The 22,224-nt window shown below is 35.4% G+C and overlaps 1 protein-coding gene across 2 annotated transcripts; it reads right to left on the bottom strand.

Annotated features, from left to right (window-relative positions):
- Positions 1-8,001: 8,001 nt before the first annotated feature.
- On the bottom strand, positions 8,002-22,088 carry LOC107787245 (transcription factor TGA2.2-like). 2 transcript variants are annotated; one of them, XM_016608791.2, is made up of 9 exons: positions 21,799-22,088; positions 20,253-20,366; positions 19,640-19,705; positions 19,484-19,543; positions 17,262-17,339; positions 17,078-17,129; positions 16,229-16,500; positions 14,340-14,585; positions 8,002-8,682 (listed from the first exon to the last, which is right to left on the bottom strand). In XM_016608791.2, the coding sequence occupies exons 2-9, from the start codon at positions 20,313-20,315 to the stop codon at positions 8,536-8,538; spliced, it is 984 nt and encodes a 327-aa protein (XP_016464277.1). In that variant the 5' UTR covers positions 20,316-20,366; positions 21,799-22,088; the 3' UTR covers positions 8,002-8,535. The 2 variants fall into 2 exon arrangements, with proteins under 2 accessions (XP_016464277.1, XP_075095723.1); XM_075239622.1 differs by having other exon boundaries at positions 21,863-22,062.
- Between the last annotated feature and the right edge of the window lie 136 nt (positions 22,089-22,224).

Below are 22,224 nucleotides of genomic sequence, written 5' to 3'. Positions count from 1 at the left end.
TCTCGTCGATCACAACAACATCAGCATCCAATATCTGCACGCAAGGTGCAGAAGTGTAGTATGAGTACAACCGACCACATGTACTCAATAAGTAACAAACATAAACTTAGGTTAAAAGTAGTGACGAGTTGGAACAAAGGTCAGGTTCCAACACCAAAAACCAACAGCAGTTCATAACAACATAATGAAAGTAACACCAGTAATAACTCAATAATAAAATGCTCAGCTCGTATACACTTCCGAAAAATAAACATTTTCTTTTCAATTATAACAGTAAAACTCAAATCTTTTGCCGAAATCACCAAAATATGAGTACGTTTTGTAAAACCTGTGATTTTTCCCAAAACCTTTTCAATAACAGATAGGATGTTTCATTTTTAAATGGCATGAGGAAAATACATCTCTATGCCCACATGTCAATGAGTATGTGAAGTCATGAATGATGCAATATCGTACAGCATGAGGAAAAATACATCTCTATGCCTGTATGTCAAGTGTGCATGTCATTGCGATGCAACTCAGTAATAAAACCATATGCAGTCACTCAATCCTTTCAGTCACTCAGTCCTCCCAATCACTCAATTCTCACAGTCACTCAATCCTCTCAAATCACTCGGCACTCGCGCTCGGCACTCACGCTCGGCACTCGCACTCAGTAGGTACTTGCGCTCACTGGGGTGTGTACATACTCCAGTCACTCGGCACTCGCCACTCGCACTCAGTAGGTACCTGCGCTCACTGGGGGTGTGTACAGACTCCGGAGGGGCTCCTTCAGCCCAAGCGCTATAACAAGCCAATCATGGCATAAATCAATGAAACATGCTGTCGCGCACAGCCCGATACCATAAATATCCTCACCATTAGGCCCTCGGCCTCACTCAGTCATCAATCTCTCCAGTCTTTCGGGCTCACAATGTCATGAAAAATCAGCCCCAAAATGATGGTATGATGAATCAATAAATAGCAATAGAGGCTGAGAGATGATATGAAATGAATGAACATGACTGAGTATGAAGTTACAATTTAAACAAATATTCGACGACAGAAATGACCTAAGTGGGTCCCAATAATGCCAACATTTGCCTAAGCATTATTTCTAACATGAGTCACAACTCGATAATTCTAGTACGTAAAGATTTCATGATTATAGATAAGTTCAAGTAACTACACAGTACCACAGGAATAACGGAATCACAGTTCACACGGTGCACGCCCACACGCCTGTCACCTAGCATGTGCGTCACCTCAACACCAAACACATAACATGTATAATCAGGGTTCATACCCTCAGCTCCAAGATTAGAAGAGTTACTTACCTTAACCTTCAAGCTCCGAAAATACTATAATGCTCCGATTAATTAAAATGTCCAAATATCACCCACAATTCAATACCTACCATTAGATATCCTAACTACATCAAAATAAATACGAAAAGATTCATAAATATCCATTTAGGCTTCACAATTCGGCAACAAGCCTTTAACCACCCCAAATTATCCAATAGGCTCATCCATTAGCCTATTCAATTCCATTCTTATCATTTAATACTCAGTTGGAGTCATTAATAATACTATGTTAATTACCCAACATCATTAAGTCACTATTTATTGTCTTCTCCAACAAAACCCTATGTTCAAGAACACCTATTTCAAGAACTAGTGTTGTATCTTGTCCAAATGATGATTCTCTATTCAATTCATTCATCAATTAAGTTATCAAGTCTATTGGAATCATTATAAATTCAAAACAATTCCTTTTATATCAATTCATCACTATTCATCTTCTTCTTTGCCCAAAATATCATTTTCAAGACCCTCCCTTAGGGTTCATACAATATCCCATTACAACTTCAAATAAAACTCATAAAAATACTACCCATACTCCAATATGACATATATATGAAGCTCAAGTGAAGGGATTACCTCTTGGTGGAAGAATCTAACTTTTTTTTATTTTGGTGTTCTTGAAGATTCAATCCATTTCCTATGGATTTGATCCATAATAATATTAGTGTTATCACTAAATGATGTTATATGATCATCCTTGTACCAAAATAACTTACCTTGAAGTATATCCATGGTGGAAGAGCTCCTCCTTCTCTCTAGATATCAATTCCAAGTTGAGGAACTAATGTTTTCTCTCTCTAAATCCCTTGTTTCATCCCCTTTAAAATGGCCCCTAAAGCTGCGTAGCCTCCCTGTGTAGTCTACGCACAAAGGCTACGTAGGGTGGACTCTATCCCCCTTCAGTTGGAAGTTGCTGGATTTGCCTACGCAATGGTGCGTAGGCTACGCTGCTATGTTGCGTAGGCTACGCAAGACTCGCGTAGCTGTTCTATCACCCTTTAGTAAAATGGTTATAACTTCTTATAGGAATCTCCACATGACAAACGGTTTGAAGCATTAGAAACAAGACATATAAACCTTTCTTTTGATAGGTTATACACCATATAACTCTTCATATCTTGAAATTTATGCTCGTTTGAAGTTAGGTCTTGTGCGAACTCACTTGAAACTGTATCCCATCATATAATTTTCAACTTGACTTAGCCTTAGGGCTCTTCTTAGACCATAAACCATTCTTAATGTACCTCATACATATATTATCATGATCAATTGATATCATTCAAATTATCAGTCTTGTTCATATCCGAATTAATATAATTAGCACCCGCCAATCTTCTTAATGGTCTTAAAACTCTTCAAAAATTTTCGGGTGTTACACTAACCTTGAAATGATATTAGCACCTAAGACAAGCATCTAGGTCTTCCAAAATATAAAAATTCAAAATTACACAAAATACCAATTCACAAAGAGGGGCTAGAGTACAAATATGAGCTCTTCTAATATGAAATATCCTAAATAATAAATGATAAATGATAACACATGAAATATTTCAAAGGTTTAATGACAAGGCAACTCACAATTATACAACTAAATTTAATTAAACATTAACTAAACCCTAATTTATATAATTAATATAATTAAAATTATTTAAATTCAAAAATGTAGATAACTAACCTTGAAATGCTAGGATAGGGGGTTTGATTTTGGGTGGTGGAGGAGGCAGCGCTGGTGGAGGAGGCAGTGGTGACGGAGGAGGCAGTGGTGGCGTCGGTTTTGATTGGGTCGGCAGAACAATGGCGAGGGAGGGGAGGGAGACTTCAAAATGCTTTGTTTTTGGGTAAGGAGGGAGATATGAGTGATTTTGGGTAGGGATTTGGGAGAATCGCAACAGGTGGTGGAGAAGAAGAGAAATGGAAGAGATAGAGAAAAGAAGAAAATGGAGAAAAAACCATCTGGGCTAGCCTTATTTTAAAATTTCCGACCGAAATCGGTCAGAATGTTTAAGTGGGCTTTGACCCGTTTGACCACGGCCATTTCGACCGAATTCGGTCGGTAATTTAATGTTAAAGTAAAAAAAATATTTATTTTTAATACCGACCGAAGTCGGTCTATATTTTAATTTTATATTGATATACGCTCAGATTCACAATTAGTCGGGATCAACAATCAAGAACAATCATAATATATCTTCTCCATTGCGGCATGCAACCCGATTCACACACACACACACACACACACACACATATATATATATATATATATATATATATATATATATATATATATATATATATATATATATATATAACATAGTCAAATATAGAATAAAGTTACCATATACTATTGGCATTTATTAGCTTGCCAGTTGGCTTAACCACAATGTCAATTATATATGGTAACTTTATTCCTTTAATATATACATATACTAGTGTTATACCCCGCACCATGCGTGGACAAACTTAATAAATCTTATGAAATTATGATCTGATATATCATATTATTTTAATAAATTTTAGTTGTTATTTTATTTTTTAATACAATGTGCAAAATTATAAAAATATTTATATAATTAAAGGATACACATCATATGATAATTAAATGTCACTATTTTTCTATAAGATAACATATGTATATATTTTCTTACTCTGAAAATATTTTTATTATTTTTACTGTTTAAAATTCTTTAATTATCTAAATTTATCAATATATTTTTTGAGTGTTGTTTACTTACCTCTTAATTTTATTAATTAATATAAATTATAAATATTCTAATATTATCTTTAGCCCTCTCTTTTCATCATTTTTACCCTCCTCTATTTGCGTGAACAGTCAGGGAAAGTTTTCGGAAAGCTTTTATGTTGAAAATTAATGAAAATAAGAATTTATGCCTTAAAAGTTGATTTTAGTTGACTTCGGTCAATATTTTTGGTAAACAGGCTCGGATCCATATTTTGATGGTCCTGGTGGGTCCGTATCGAATTATGGAACCTCGGTGTATGCTCGGAATCGAATTCGGAACGCAGGTGCGGCGTTTGGGAAACCAAGTGGCTTCCGGAAATTTCACCGCGGAAGCGGTTCCGCAAGTGCGGATAGGGGGTCGCAGGTGCGAAAATCCTGGGCAGCATACAAATCATATATATATATATATATATATATATATATATATATATATATATATAGAGAGAGAGAGAGAGAGAGAGAGAGAGAGAGAGAGATAGATACTATATAATATATAATTAATTATGTATAAATATATATGTATATATTCATACACACACATACACACACACATATATGTGCATGTGTATACACCTTATTAGTATATATATTAATACAAAGTGTGTATGTGTGTGTGTGTATATATATATATATATAAAGTATATATTGTTATTGTTAGATTTCGGTTGGTATTATTGTTAGATTATTTGTTATTTATAATATCTACACATATTTAACAATACACACACACACACACACACACACACACACACACACACACATATATATATATATATATATATATATATATAACATAATCTTGAATGTTTTATTCTCGATCACCTTATTCGTACTTTGCTCAGATACTTCATCAGTGGATCAATTGGAAATTCAATTATATTCGATTAAAACTTACTATAACACATTTAAAAATAAAGTGTATAGTTCTATATGATGTAGTGCTATGTTAATACTTAAGTTTTAGCAACAACAACATATGTATACTTATATTAATATTGCATATGTTAATATAGCAATAATATGTATACATATGTTGTTGTTGCTACAAGATTATTTGGTATTTACAATATCTACATATATTTAACAATACACACACTCATATACACACACATAATCTTGAATGTTTTATTCTCGATCACCTTATTAGTACTTTGCTCGGATACTTCATCAGTGGATCAATTGGAAATTCAATTATATATATACACACACTCTTCGAGACGATGGTATATTAGAAACAACTTCTTTATCTTCACAAGGTAAAGGTAAGATCTATATACACACTACTCTCTCAAAATCCTACTTATAGGATTATACTTGTTTATTATTATTGTTGTAGTCATAGTACTGCAGTAAATTAATTAATCCATTTGAACTTTTTTTCTCTTTGTTGTTTCGATCATAGCAATTGCATGTTCTTTGAACCCCACCAATAGTAGTTACTTTTTGAATATGGCAAGTAAAATATGTTTCTAAACTACAAAAAGTTAAATTTTTAGAGGAGATTTAACGTGTGTTATGTTTTTCGTCGTAGATATTCTCTTTTCAGGTTTAAATTAGGGGTTGATATTTTCAAACTCTAAGTTCTAGTTTAAATCTTCTATCCCATTGTGTGAATGGGCGTTGAGCTCGAGATTGAGACCTGGGGATGATAAACGGACGGTGCGGGTTTAAGGCTATGCGGCGCGAGGTGGGTGTGGAGCGGGACGGGTTGCGGGTTTACGCGGGTGTAAGAATTTTTCTTCTTATTCTGAGTTCCTTGTGATCACCATACGACCCATAAAACTTGCTTCTCAACAAATTGCTAATCCACTTTGTAAAAAGAAAACATAAACAATTTGCTTATTATATTAATAATAATTTTATGATATAGTTCGTCAAAGATAATACGTTAATACTACTTAGAGATCTGAAAAAAATATTTTTACAAAAATTAAGACATATAACAATCTGTTTTTGTGAAACTGAATTGTGATGTAAAGACATTCATTAAGGGGTATTAGATGGTTTATGCGGGTTTGCCCCGCAACCGCACAGTAGCGGAGCCAGGATTTTCAGTAAGGGGAGTCAAAATATAAAGAAATAAACTCACCAAGAAGTCAAGGGGTGTCATTATATAGTTATATATACATATTTTTGAAAAATTTACCGAGCTAAACAGAGTAATTTTCTGACGAAGGGGTGTCACCCCTTGGGTGCATGTGGCTCCGCCGCTGCTAGGGATTGAGGCGGAGTTTGTTGTTGTTGTTGCTATATCTTTCTCTACCAAACATACTCAACATTCATTTTCGGCAGAATCTAGTAGCTTTGGCTCAAACACTGTATATGTGTTAAGAAATTCATTAAATATGTACAAAAATTTGATTCAAAATCCTATTACTAACACATTGAGATCGCTGTCGTAAAATTCAGAATCCATAAAGTTTAAATTCGAGATCCGTCTCTCTCACATCTTTTGTGAGAGCAATTGCTTATCTTCCTTGCTTGATGTCCAAAGTTTGTTGCTTTTCTTTCTTATCACTATTCTAAAGTTGCTCCATGAACTCTTGCCAGTCCTAAAATGTGACTTGTAAATAAAGATTATCTTTACTTATATTAATTTAGTATTGAAGAATACCAATTATAAGTTATGAACTAAACTTTAATAATCGAATAAATAGGTGTCTACATTATGTATGGTTTCTTAACCATAAATGAAGGTGGCTCCTATAGAATTGCACTTTGACATGATTACCACCTTGTTAATTAATGAGTCAATATGATTACCACCTTGTTAATTAATGAGTCAACCTAATGATTGATAATTACTTATTCTGAAAACTTGGATAAAAATTACGTAAAAGGTTTACTTGTATATAAAAGCATGTGACAAATATTGGAAAAAAGCAATATAGTTAACTCGAACTTTTCAATAACTCCCATTAAATTAATGAATTCACATAATTTGATATTTATTCTCGGAAAAGCATGTGAGAATTGATATGAACCATATCCACATCATTTTGCAAATTATATATGGTTAAAAAGTTTTTATACCAAAACATAATCGTCTTTCTCACTACTCTTCTTTTTCTCTTTCCTTCTGCTTCTTTCGAATTGTGGTGATGAAGAAAGTGATAAGAAGATCCAGAAGAGTAATTAGGGTGACAAAAGTAGGGATTTGACCGACAAGGATTGTGGTGGAATGGTAAGTACTTCTTCATCCTTAACTAGAGGTCTTGGGTTCGAACCCTAGATATGAAATCCCTTTTACCGGACACTAAGTAAAAAAAAAAAAAGTATGAAATTGTCGTTTGTGTCTAGAGGATAGAGTGGTTAATTAATATCGTTTGCTTTCAACAAATAATGCATGTAATACATTTCTAGTATTTTGTACTTTTAAGAAACAGAAAAAGTAGCTTCTCTCTAAAAGCGGAAAAACAACACAAACTGCTTCTCACCAAAAGTATTTTTGAAAAAAACACTTTTGGAAAAAACGCTTCTCAAAATAAACTGATTTTTGCAGCTTGGCCAAACGGGGTATTAGGTACCTCATAGGAGGCAAATAAAACTTTCGAAGTTTACCAATATTAGCAGCAACTTCTTCACTTGCGACTAGAAGGGGTCGTTTGGTACCCCGGACAAGGTGGGATAAGGTGTGAGTAAATTTATACCATGTTTAATTGGCGATAAAAATTTATCCTGGTGTTAATAAAGAAAATCCTACCTTATCCCATTAAACTTGAGATTATATTATCCCACCTCCCGAGTGAGATAAATTAATCCATGGATTATCCTAGGATTATAATCCCGGGATAATTTAGTGGCGTACCAAACGATCCCGAAGGTTCTTTCCCACTAGTCGAGTAGATCCACATTATTATATGTAAATGAACAGTTATCCATAGAGACAAATACATGACCAAAACAACACAGAGATTGGAGAGTCAGTCAGCCACTGCCTATTTCCTTTAACTGTAAAATATGCTAAGATACATTACTCCTAAATGATCTCATTTACATCTATCCAAATTATTGTGAAAACTATAACATGCTTGAAGAACTCTAGAAATGAAGTTACCATTACAACAAACGAACATGGACTGGAAATTTTTTTTTAAAAAAAAAAAAGGGGGCAGCCCGGTGTACTAAGCTCCAGCTATGCGCGGGGTTCGGGGAAAGGCCGGACCACAAAGATCTATCGTACGCAGCCTTATTCTGCACTTTTGCAAGAGGTTGTTTCCACGGCTCGAACCCGTGACCTCATGGTCACATGACAACAACTTTACCAGTTACGCCAGGGCTCCCCTTCGAACACGGACCGGAAATAGTGCAACAAAATCTAAGCTGGGATTGGTAACGGCCCGCCACCGTGGAAATCCTTTGAAGCCAGCAGCTTTTCAGAAAGAGGTTCTCATTTACAAATGTCACCAAGAATCTTTCAGAACAGTATTAGAAGAAAGTTGGTTCTTGTTACTCCCTGGGACGGGCAAGCCAGAGGGAGCTAAGTGCTCGAAGTCGAGAAAAATAATCACTGATGGCAAGAAGAGCACGAGCTGATTGGCGAGTTGTCAATACGCGATGCATTTGCTGCAGTGTCTGTTGTCGTAGGTTATCAGCCTGTCATTTAAACTTTATAGGTCAGTATTTTGTATGCAAGGGAAAACTTCCAACATGTACTCAAAACAACAACTACGGATCAATCCCAACCAAGTTGGGGCGGCTATATGAATTTTCACTGACCAAGTCGCTCCATTAAGCTCATCTCAAACTAATACTTTACAAAATAAAATAAAAATAAAAAGTACTAGAAGTTCACTATATTTTCTAAATGGCACCAACATGTACTAAAACGTGCAGATAAACATTTGTACGAATGGCAGCTCATGCATGCAATTTACCATCTAATCCGACTGCACTGCGGCATGTTAAAAACAGATCTTCTTTCTGGAAGCATATTTGTCAACCTAACTAGCAAAGCTTGCAAACGGCAAAGTGCAAACCTCACCTCTGGTCTTTAACTTTTTCAACCATAACTATTAGCACCATGCTGATAAGAGTACCAGTTTTCCGATTGGTACAGCCCAGTCTCTGATTTATCACTATAAAATCAAGAGTGGAAAAGGACGAGAAGTTCTGAAATTTTATGACGCCCCAAAACCCCTCATACATCCTCTCTATCTTCGGAACATACGCAAAAAAACACAAGGACTAAATATCTTAAGCAACTTGGGAACACCTTTCTCTAGGTAAGGAACATAGCCAAGCAATTATAAGAGAGAGAGAGAGAACTACAGTTGCTGCAACTCCATTCTTTGTTTCCTACAATGTCAGGCTCGCAAATGCGAAGTGGGAACTTGGGGCTAGGGATCGCATTTGCGAACAGCTGTTCGCTTTTGCAATCTGGTCTAGGATCACTTTTGCGGTCCTGGTGTCACATTTGCGGACAAACAAAATATCAAAACATACAAGAAAAAAAGGGGAAAAAAATGATAGAAACGAATAAGTAGCTCAATATTTGTTTTTAGACAAAACGAAGCTAGGATGAAAGTTTTGCCCTCAATAAAGTCCCAAGGCACTATGTGCCTCTCGGCAAGCTATTAATGATCCCAAAGAAGTGCAAATAACAAGGTCTGATGGAAAATTCTTCAGACAATATTTTAAAATACAAACACAAGACACCTATACCACAACTAGGTACCTATTCTGAAGAACTCCACGAGTATAGTTATGCAACCTCTAAAGACAAATTGTTGCATAAATGATACAAGAGAGCCACAAGGCCCTGAAATGGAGATAGTTGACATCGCTATGAGAAAAACAGAAGAAAGAAAAAGAGAACTTTCCACCAGATAGAGCATGTATCTCTCAAATAATACATGTAATCCTGAATCTTATATCCCCATATCTGTCATACAACTATGTCACTTGATTTTTAGTAGCTCTTATGATAACTGGGAAATAAACGTCCTAACAAGCACCAAGAAATTTCCTCCATTAACACAAGGTAGTGATAGGTGGATAATGAGGCATCACAAAAAGGTCTCAAGTTGTTATTATCATGATAAGGTCCAAATGGTTCTATATGCTAATGGAACTACACCGAATCTTCTCGACTGAGAGAAGATAATTAATGCAATTAAAAGGTACAATAAATGCAACCATCATCTCCACAAGGTAGGGGTAAGGTCTGCGTACACACTACCCTCTCCAAACGCCACTATGTGGGATTATATTGGGTATGTTATGTTGTTGTTGTTAATAAATGCAACCCTCATCAAAGTCAAGATCGCCACCATATAATAAAAAATAATAGCCATGCTCGGCTATCATAATTAATGTACTATCTAATCAAGCGGTGCAATGAATGCACCGCACTCAATCCTATTACCTTCACATATATTGTCGTATTTTTGTATTCCACATCTAAGAATAGGTGTATCTTGCAACTCATTTATATCAAGTTAGTTACCAATTTAAAAACACAAATCCTCCCTCCGTTCCCTTTTACTAGCTCCTTATACCAAAAATAAATCTTCCTTCTACTTGTCCGTTTTAGCAAATCAAGGGAGTTTTTCTTCCAATATTACCCTTGTTTTTAAGTATCCTCACTTCCTAAGTTTATTGAAGTTACAACTTTAATAACCATTTACAAGGATAATTTAGTAAAACAAATCCTTAATAAATGATTTCTTAAGAGAAGTGCCACGTAAATAGAGAACTAGTAAAAGGGAATGAAGGGAGTAATTCTCTCGTTTCTTTCTCCTCCCTAAAGATTTTACACATGGTATCAAAGACTCTACGGCCTTATTTGAGATGTATCAGAGCCTCTATAAAGACATAAAGTGCTTGTGCGCTCCAAGGGCAGCCTTACGTCACCTTTTGGTCTACGTTGTTCATTTTGTAAATATACGGTGATAGCTCAGACAACACCACAGCCTTCTTTTGAAATGGTTATTATGCTGGACATCTCTCTTCCTTGTTTTGGCCACCATTCAGGCAACTTCGGTCCCTCAATTTTTGTCGTCCAGCAACACATTTTCTATCAGCATTTTGTCAGAGCTACAACACTAGGCAGGCTCATGTCACCATCTAGTGAGATGTCTCCAGTCATTGCCACCTAAACGTCCAGCGACATGTTGCCGTCTGATGGCACATTTTTAATCAGCGATTCAACAGCGCCACGTAGCGATCAAACAACACGTCTTCAGTCAAATTACATTTTTCCAAGCAGCACGCGTCAGTGCCATGTCGCCATGAGCAACATGTTTTCAGTTAATAGTCAGTTATCACCACTTCACCATCCAGCAACACATTTCCAGTCAGCTTTTCATTAGCGCAATGTTGTTTTCTAGTGACACGTGTCTCTAATTAACATCAAGTCAATGCCACATCTCCCTCTACCAACAGTTTTTGATTAGGGTCAGGTCATTGTACATTGACACATTTGCAGTTAGAGCGACGTCGTTGTCCAGGGACACATTACTCTCCACTCAGCACCTAATCTATGCTACATGTTTCAAATTCAGCTCCTTGTCGCATCCAATGACCTGTTATTATTCAACCAAAACCAGGTCGTCGCCAAGCAACATATCTTAATACATTCAGCACCAGGTGCCATCCCGTGAGACGCTGTCATCCATTCATCAGTGCCATGTCATCAAACAATAATCTTTCCTGCATGCCCAACACGAATTCCCAGTTTTTGATTTGCAAAGTGTCCTCACCATCTTGAGTTTAACAGGGCATGTTAAAGGACAAGAATTCCCAGTTTTTATTTGCAAGTAATGGTTGGTGTTATAATGATAAATACGGTCATGTCAGGCAATACATGCACTACTATCATAATAAATGTAGTCAATTAGTATAATAAATGCACGATACTTAATCCTTTAATAATTTTACATATATTTCTGTATTTTCTAAAGTATTTTTATACATACAAAGTTGTATCTTGTAACGCATTTGTATTACCCCATATATCCCATTTTATATGGCACTCTTTCTTTTGTTAATGTATTCCAAAAGAATGACAGATTTACATTTAAAAACTTTTTTAACTTTAAATTTATCATTTTATCCTTATCGGCATGCTATGATTGGAAGGTAGTAGGTGAATCATTCATTAAATGTAAATCCACTCTCGTCATAAAGACCAATAATCGGGGGTATTCAGTCAGTTGTGATAAATATCATTTTGGTATAACAGATTTTTTATTTAAGAAAACAGCCAAACCGATAATCAGACCGAAATTAATTCAGTTCATTAATTAAGTTTTCCTCTCTCATTTGATTCTATTGAATAAAATTAGAAGAAAAATAGGAAAGGAAATGTCAAATGATTTAGCAAGTGTGCCTATCAATTAGACAAGTTAGTGAAAACACATAGCTCAATTTTGATATATTTTTTCTAGATTAAATAGTTACCTTTATAATATTTTCATTTTTATGCGCGTAATCTTTATCTGTGTATTATATTTCAGAAACTCCCTGAAGACAGTTAACCAGTGCGAGGCTATTGTTTGTTCATGCATTTGCTGCTGCTAGTATATGTGTACATCTTGAAGATATTTACGGGTATATATCAAGTTTTTCTCAAAGTCTCCAGGTGCTTGTGCACCCTCGCCGGACAACATAGGTCCGCCTTAGAGTTTTAGTATGTGCCAAACGTCTCGTTTTCCTTAAACTCAGTGCCCAATCAAACACCGCCATATAAAATGAAATGGCAAGAGTAAGTTAGTTACTAAATTATGACAAACATAACTAGTTCTCACTAGGGGTGTTCAAAATCGAACCGAAACCGAAAACCGAACCGAAATCGAAACTTAATGGCTTATTGGTATCGGGTTAACGGTTTAACGGACGGGGAACGGATTGAAATTTTTTTATTAACGGCTTATCGGTTTGGGGGCGGATTATTCAATTTTCTTAACGGATAATCCGTTAACCCGTTAAGAATATATATATGTATGTATGTATATACAATTTAATTTTAAAAACCCTTCCACTTCTTCCAGTACTCCATCTCTAAGTTCTAACGCCTAATTCCTAAATAATCAGAACCCTTACATACTATGCATTAGAAGATCCCAGGCTTGGCTTAGCTTAGCTTATTCTCCCACCCTACAACAAGATTGTTTAAGCTGCTGTCTATGGTTCACCTCTGCTTTTATTTTTTTAAAGCTAATGCTTGTTGTCTATGTTTAATAGAAGAACAATAGTGTTGTGCTACAACTTTTTTCACTCTACAACACATGACACACTACATCATTCTTATGTAGGCGTTAACAGACATGTATGTTTGGACTCAATGTGTAATTTTCTATTCTGAATTTGTATGCTAGGCGGTCAACAAACAAATTAATGAACGCAATATAGATTGAATTAGGCCGATAAACCGCCCAATAACCGCCCGATAAGAGCTAAACCGTTACCAATCCGCCCGATATCTTATCGGGTGGCTAGTGGATTAATACATTTAAAAGCCGATAACCGTTAAGCCAAACAGTTAAGAGTAATTAACCGCCCAATCCGCCCGTTAAGCAGCCCTAGTTCTCACCATCTCCTCCCAAGATTACAACAAACTGAATTCTCTTTGTTACAATGTCAACAAGAAGAGATGTCAAATTTATGCTTTTTCCCGCATTCAACAGCAATGACAAAATAGAATACGACACTTTGGTGATAGATCATGTCCAAGAGGGATGTTGGTTGGCAGGAATCCTTTGGGGTGGAATAGACAAGTATGATGCAGTAAAAGGTTTATTTTAATGGACTTCAAATATGAATCTCTCTTGAGGAACCCGGAAATTCTCCCCGTCTCATTTTATAATACACGAGTGACACGCTTTCCTTTTTATTATATCCCAAAAAGAATGGTACCTTTCTATATTTAGAAATAATTTTAACTTTAATTTTCTCATCCTTAATGATTATATTATACCCACGCAAATGTCTATAGCATGTTTTTTACCACAAGTTTCAATATTTTTTTGTTTTTCTTAAACTCTGTATCCGATCAAACACCAACAACAAACTCAGTGTAGTCTCACAGGTGGGGTCTGGGGAGTGTAGTGTGTACACATAACTTATCCCTACCTTGTGAAGATATCCAATCAAACACCATCACAATTAAAAAAAAAAAAATTTGGACGGAGCCGAGGTAGTATGACACTTTTCAATGACATATCAATGACAAATCTGAGGCTTTTAGGAGAGCATCAGATAACCAAGTCTATTTTTTCCAAATGAATACACACGAGGAAAGCATTAAGCACCTGGCGAATGAAGCCCTCAAGTGTTCCCAGCTTCCCCATTGCCATCGCCATTTGACCCATGTAATTGGCAACATTCCCCGAGGAGCCTGAAGGTCCAAGAGACCCTGCCAAGGTCTCAGCCAATGACTGTTGTAATGCCTCCATTCCCTGGGATAAAGCATCTTCTGCCTGTTGCGATGACTCTTGCAAGTTGTTGATTGCTAACAGCTGTTGTTCAGTTAAAGGCTCTAACTGATTAATGAGAAGCTGCAACAATGGAAAAGGAAATTAAAAAGGGGTTTTTTCATTTTAGCGCCGTGGCCGAAAATAATTACAGGTGGTAGCCCAAATATACAAAACATATAATATTATATGTATATTTATGTATATCATATGCATAATTATGTATATTTATGTATATTAAAGTATATTTATACTTAATATACAAAACATATATATTTGCCGGCTATTATTTTTTAGGCGGCCCAAAAATGAAATTATCCCAATTAAAAACTAGCAGGAGGTATTGAGTTAATGAGAGCAAAGGAAGCACAAAATAATCCTGCCTTTTAAACACCTCCAGCCCTTGGAAAGAGAAATAAAGGGAGCAAGCAAAGATTTTAGACATCTAAAGCTAAGAGTAATAAAAATGAATTGTAACCAAAATAAGAGAGAAAATAACAGTGGAGGAAGAGGTATAACTAAAGCAAAGATTATCACGAGAACATAGAAATTCAGGAGTTATCCGGTCTAAAACCAAGAACTTCTGTCTAGATAAGTATAGACAAGTCCTTCATCAAGAAAGTGGTTGTAACTAAGGTCAGAAGTCGACTTGTCCTTTATTATTATTACTCCCTCCATCCCAAAAAGAATGATACTCATTGGATTTCGAGAGTCAAACTTCTTAAGTTTGACCACAAATTCGGACATAGAATCTTGAAGTTTTTCGAAATAAAATTTACATATTTGGAAACTACAAGTACTATGTCACAATAATTAACAATTCAAAATATCTAAAAGGCGTATAAAAAAGTCGTGGACAAAGAACAACTCGTTATACTCTCGAAATACGAAAAGTATCGGCCTTTTGGGACAGAAGGAGTATTATTTTATGAGAAAGGTAGAAAAATTTGTCCTTTATTATTCATAGTGAAGGTACACAATAGTAAGATTTTCATATGAAAGATTAAGCTGACTTACCACGTTGAATTCTAAAAGAAATCACCTCAATATTGGTGAACTCTTTTTTGAATGTGGATAACCACCAATTGTCCTAAACATCTAAACCCATTCCGAGGACATGGCGCAGCTTCAGATTTCCGTGAACGGTTGGCTTTGACAGGTACGAGAAGAGGTAGAGGGCAACCTAAGAAGTATTGGGGCGAGGTGATCAGGCAGGACATGGCGCAGCTTCAGATTTCCGAGGACATGGCCCTGGATAGGGAGGTGTGGAGGTCGAGCATTAGGGTTGTAGGTTAGGGGGTAGTTGAGCGTTTTTTCCTCGTTGTTCCGGCTAGTCTGATAGTGTTTTGTCTAGGACTGCTAGCGGTTTTTGTTTCATCACATTATTTTTATTTTTATTTTCAATTTTTATTATTACCGTAGTTACTGTCCTTCCACTTATTTGTTGTCTCTTAAGGTGCTGATATTATTTGTCTGGTTTCTGTTATTATTACAGATCTTTTGTCTCTGAGCCGAAGGTCTCCCGGAAACAACCTCTCCGGGGTAGGGGTAAGGTCTGCGTACACTCTACCTTCCCCAGACCCCACTAGTGGGAGTATTACTGGGTTGTTGTTGTATCTAAACCCATTCCGGTTTTTTTTTCTTTCCTTAATTCCATTGGGGAGGCGGGGGTTGGGGTTTCTCGAGCAGTGTTGTCACTTCTTGGAATGGAAGAAAAAGGCTCTCACCTTGAGAAGTTCTGATGAACGGAATCCACCCAACCACAAGAAGCATCTTTCTGCAGGAGTTTTCCACATGCCTGACAATATATGAAAAACATCAGCCTTTGCAGCATCACCTTTAATCCTGAATATGTCATCATAGTGCGCCAAGATGCCATCCACGATTATACGCAGTTCGCCATCACCAGCATGAGAACTTACAGCTCCCCTAAGCTCAGTAATACGCCGGTTGTGCTCTTCCAGCCATCGTGCATATTCTACATCAAACGCCAAAGCTCCTAAAATAGCAAATGTTAATATTACTTACTTTCTCGGAACCCAAAATGTAAACTAGATACATACAAAATCAATTACAGTCCAAATATATTGATCAAAAGCAAAGAACCAAAAGGGCATTCCATTAATCACAGAGTAGTTTGGATCTGTTAATATGATCCCACTTCGCACAATTTCATTCCAATATTGGAAAAATAATGTCTTTCAAAGAAAATTAGGGTACTATAAAACAGAAGACACCATTTTTCACACTTATCCCTACACCTACAGAGAAGTCTCTACCAAACTAACAAGGTTCCCGGCAAATATTGGATTTAATGCAAGTGTAACAGCAACTACACCTTAATCCCAACTAGTTATATCGCCTATATAGATTCTGTGCTTCCACTGGGTTCTTCTCTTAGTTATGTCCACATCAATTCTAAGGTATGTCATCCTTTTTACCATCTTCAATTATTATAGTGTTGCACCAGCGAACCGGTTGAAGGTTTATGTTGGCCAAACCATCTCAGGCTTGGAAGTAGCAACTGTTTGAAAAGTTGGAGTTTTTTCACCATTTTGCAAAGCAAATAAGCTTACCATTTCCAGTCTTTGACTGTGATTGATCTCCTGAACTTGAAATAAATATGCCCTGCAGATGAAGAACAAAGCTTATCAAAAATGTTTATCATCTTTAAATGATACTAGCCAACAACTACATAGGTTACTAGTAGTTCTAGAGCAAGACGAAATAAATGAGGAAAAATAATTGCGCCGAACAAACCTGTTGCCGAGCTCGCTGAAGCTCCTGCTCTAGCTGTGTCAGCTTCATTCTACTACTCTCTAACTGTTGAACATATGCCTAGACCACCAAAAAACCAAACATAGCAAATACTTGGTGTAAGTGAAAGTAAAAGTATATGCCCTGCAACTTTAAACCCCGTAAGAATGACAGAGGAGCGAAGTTAGACAGAATTTTGGTGACAGTTCAGATGTATAGGCTCAACCATGCAAGGGAACGGCATGATGGATAAAGATGTGAAATGGATAAGGTAGGAAGATGCATAACAAAGTGAAAGATAAAGTACTACAGAATGTTTGTAAGACCAGCAATGCTATATCACAATGAAAGCTGCACCTTTAAGGTCCGATATATCCACAAGATCAGTTACGAAAAAGAGAATGTAAAGACGGCAGTACAATGATCACATCCAAACAGAAGGTACAAGTACAACAAATACTGGATAATAAGAGAAAAGGCGCCTAAGATAGTTTGATTGTGTTCTACGCAGATGCAAATACCGTTCCACTAGTGCAATGATTACAAGGTGCTAAACGAATAAAATAGACCTAAAATCATATGAAGCGAAGTTGTCTCAAAAGATGTTCTGTCTTTTGAAATCAATGTAGACTTGGTCAAAAACAAAACAAAATATAAGCAAAGTGTGATGCCCCGTCCCATTATTTACTTGTATGCATCACTTGTTAGTACTATTACTAGGAAGGACATGCATACTTATGAGATGGTATGATTATGGATGTGTTTCACCGCAAGGGAATGATGAAAATACGTTCAGACTCATGTTGCTAATGCTTTGGTTGAGAACGAAATGAATTGGGATAAATTTTGGGTGTGGAAATGAAACAAGAGCGCTATTTCGAAGCAATGTTTTGCTGTTTTATTACACCGGTGTAGATCCGAAGTGACTAAAACACTAAAATGTTTATCAATTTTTACTGTTGTATGTAACACCCCAAAATTACTAAACTAATATGTGCATTTTCAATTGACCATATCTTTATAGTGAGGATAAATTGTACTTCACACTTCTTGAACTTGAATTTTCACGTTATTGGAAAGTTGCTTATTGACTAGCGATAAGAATCCCTATTTTATATCGGGTATTGGGCATTAAGTTATAGAAATTATCTTATTAGATTCAAGTTATAAAGTATTTTGTGATACAGATATTGGGACGTCATGGTGTAGCTATGTAGAATACTCTTACTATTATTTTCTTAAATAAATTATGAAATAGAATGGCTTACTCAGTTTGCTAGCATTAGTATTAGTATGATATCCTTTTATTCATAGATTGCTATTACTACCTAGAGTTTAACTGCTTTTTTGGCTTCGGTTATCTTTCCATATCACTTTGAGTCACTTAAATTGGAGTTTTACATAAGGAGATTTGCTAAAAGTACCAAAATATGTGCAGTGTAAAAACGGGTTTGGTTAACTTACCATAAAAGAGAGAAGTAACTTGAGGTTCAAGAAAAAACAAGTCTAGCTGGTTGATTTAGCGAGAGAATTTCATAGTTTTCATGTAAGATTACTGGATTTTGATAAGAAAGAAAAGAGGGTTGGGGTTTGCTTTTTAGGAGTTCTTTAGCAAGAGGGAAAGAAATGAAAGGAGGTGAAAAGGATTATGACACAAAAAGGTGATATATATCATCTTGGATAAACATAAAAGGGTGGCTGCCCAAAATACTAAAATAACTATTCCATTTCATAATTAATTTAAGAAAAGAATAGTAAGAGTATTCTACATAACTACACCATGACGTCCTCATATCCTTACCACAAAATACTTTATAACTTGACTCTAATAAGATTATTTCTATAACTTAATGCTCAATATCCAATATAAAATAGGGAATCTTATCGCTAATCAAATAAGCAACTTTCCAATAACGTGAAAATTCAAGTTCATTAAGTTTGAAGTAAAATTTATCCTCACTATAAAGATATGGTCAATTGAAAATGCAAATATTAGTTTTGTAATTTTGGGGTGTTACACGGCAGCAACAACAAACCCAGTAGTTTCCCACAAGTGGGGTGTTACACGGCAAGACCCGTAATTATTTTCTCATATACTTTGGTGCCTTTTGAAATGCGAATAAATATACTTCTAATAGAAAAGAAGAAAACTTTGGAGTAACTTATTTGCAGATCAAATCTTAATTACAAAAGGATGAGAGCAATGCAACTGTAAGAGGATTTACCTTTTTCCTTAGACGACTCTTTCGTGCAGCTTCACGATTCTGAGCAAGCCTGCGAAGCGTCTGCACAAGAAAAGTTCAACATCAGTAGGATACTTTTTCTTTTCCAACCATGTTTTTTTATCAAACTATAAATGTGCATAATGGAATGGTTGGAACCTTTTGATCTCTTGGTTTGTCACTTCCATCAGAAGTCACACTGGCCACTGGTTGAGAGTTTAGAAACTGCGCCAAGAATGATGAATATCAATTTCATTAAGAATGAAGTACAAACTAGTATGGTACAGCAAGATTCTGGAAAGTTATGGAGTAATTTGCCAGCTTGAAATCAAATTTGTGTATTCTTTTCCAATATCTGTGTACTTAAAATTAGAAACAGGATTGCTCTTTTTTTCCCAAGTGTTCCTCTTTTCTTCCTGAAATTCTTTGATAACATGTTCTGGTTTTGCAAAACAGGAAAAGAAATCATGTTTCAAGTCATTTTAGAACATAGGGAGATGAGATAATAGAATATAACAGAAGAGAAAATCCATATTAACTTGATTTACTTGTCAAGAAAAAAAGCATAAAAATTATTTACATTTCTTTGAAAAAGATAGCTACTTAATTTTCCAAATAGGAACCAAACTTTGAATGAAGATAACTAAAAATCATCAACCAAAATACCATGCAGTTAAAAGATTATGTTAAGTCCAGAAAAGCTATAGCTGAAATTTGAAAACAATAAATGAGACAAGAAAGTAAAGACAGATTTCAGAAATAACTGGTTTACCCTCAAGTTTTTATCATCTGTATCAGCATCTGTTGATGTGCTAGGACTGATATCTGCCATCATGAAGTGTTACCAACTTTGCAGATGATCACTGGGAACTTAGATTGACTCTCTCTGTAAAAGCACCGAATTAGAACACGACGTCAATACATATAGATGAAATTAAGTTGACAACTGTACACAGATATTGTGCAATCATATCAAAATGCAGAAGAACTCCACCTATGTGAGCTTTGCAAAGTATACTAGTAGCGACTCCAGATAAGAGAAAATTAATGACGGGTATTGAAATGTAGAAATTCTCTGAATATTTAGCTTTAACAAAGAGAAAGCACATCTATCTCCTAATTAATACTAAGCTTCAGCCCCACTAACATTGGCCCTTAGATTTCATGCATCAAAAGTTAAATCACAGGTTACTTTCTCTTCTGTATTTTTTTTCCTTTTTCTTTTTTAAATTTTTTCACATTGCCAACTGTAGCTTGAGGGCTTGAGCAGCAGTACACAATCTAAAATAGAAACGACGACCTATAGTCGGAGTTGGTTATATGAATCCTCTATGTCTATTCTCCTATAGTGCGCCCAAGGGTGTAGTCTAGCGGTCAATGTAATGGGCCCCACTAGGAGTTAATTTCTTCTCATCTATCTAAACATTGGTGGTCAATCATAAGATACTTGTGCTGATGGGAGGTAGCAATACCCGATGGAATAGTCGAAGTGTGCAATATGGCCCAGATAGCACCGTTATTAAAAAAAATGTCTATTCTCCGACAGTTTAGACCGATTTCATTCCAATACTCAATACTTTTTCTTTCCAGACAAATCAGGAAATCCTTTTTTTAAGTATCAGAGATACAATTTCACATCAAAAAAAAAATTTAAATTGCTCAACAGTTATCAAATCCTAGACAGACTTAACTTCTGAGCTAATATGATCAAGAATAATTTGCATCTCATATAGAATATAGGGCTTTTAACACATTTGGTCAGTCCGCCAAAAATAAATACAGCTGCTAGCCAAATATACAAAAAAAATACTCGCTCTGTTTCAATTTATGTGAACATATTTTTTTTTTTTAGTCTGTTCCAAAAATAATGACTATTTTCCATATTTGAAAACAATTTATTTTTATGCAATAATTTATAGCCATACAAAATATATAACCCTCATTTTACAACACAAGTTCAAAAGTATTCTATCTTTTTTTTTATTAAACTACGTGTCCAGTAATATGTATACAATATATAATTATAAAAAAGATATACATTCGTCTGCTATTATTTTGAGTATTATATACTAACATAAAAAATTATTAATTCATCAGCTATTATTTTGAGGGGCGGCTTAGTTTCCCCAATAATAAAACCCAAATCAAATCTTCCCCCTCCCCCACCCCCACCCCCCACCCAACAAATAAATTCAAATTTGCTAATCAAATCTTTAAAAAAAAAACAATATTTTCACCTTCCACCTCAAAAAAAAAAAAACAGACAGCCTTCTAGCAAGTACATGGCAACTGAAGCGAAAGAGAGTTAATCGACTTACAGTTTAATAAACGAATGACTTTAACAAAAAACCAAAGTTGGAGGGAAAAAATTCGGTGTTTTACTTCTGTTGTTGTTTTTGCAACCCTTATTCTTTTGCTTCTGGTTTCTTCTTCTCCTTTTTCTTCAGAGTTCAGTAAATCGGTGAAATCAATTGAAGTTTTTATTCAGCAAAACAACAAACAAAAATGGGGATATTGATGAGTTGGTGTGACGTTCACTGCTTTGTCAGCTCTCTCTCTCTCTCTCTCTCTTACAAAGCCAATTTGACTTTTTTTGGTCTGAGTGGATTCTTCTCTCTTTCTTTTTTTCTTTCTTTTTTTAATTTTTTATAACACCTTTAACTAGCATTTAAACATAAATTTAGTTGAAATATGAAAAACAATTGAAATTGTATTGAAAAATAATTTTTGACATGCATTTTACT

The sequence above is a fragment of the Nicotiana tabacum genome, chromosome 19 (genome assembly GCF_000715075.1).
Source record: "Nicotiana tabacum cultivar K326 chromosome 19, ASM71507v2, whole genome shotgun sequence".
In the NCBI taxonomy this organism is placed as follows: Eukaryota; Viridiplantae; Streptophyta; class Magnoliopsida; order Solanales; family Solanaceae; genus Nicotiana; species Nicotiana tabacum.
The sequence above is the reverse complement of the archived record's forward strand: the minus strand, read 5'-3'. Positions and strand labels throughout refer to the sequence as shown.

What these genes read in the sequence shown, in the direction of transcription:
- LOC107787245 (XM_016608791.2), bottom strand. Translation starts at nt 20,315, where the DNA reads ATGATGGCAGATATCAGTCCTAGCACATCAACAGATGCTGATACAGAT. An exon ending in TTCAGCGAGCTCGGCAACAG is followed by an intron (nt 17,130 to 17,261) that starts GTTTGTTCGGCG and finishes CTTCATCTGCAG; the next exon opens with GGCATATTTATTTCAAGTTC. An exon ending in GTTCATCAGAACTTCTCAAG is followed by an intron (nt 14,586 to 16,228) that starts GTGAGAGCCTTT and finishes CCATTGTTGCAG; the next exon opens with CTTCTCATTAATCAGTTAGA.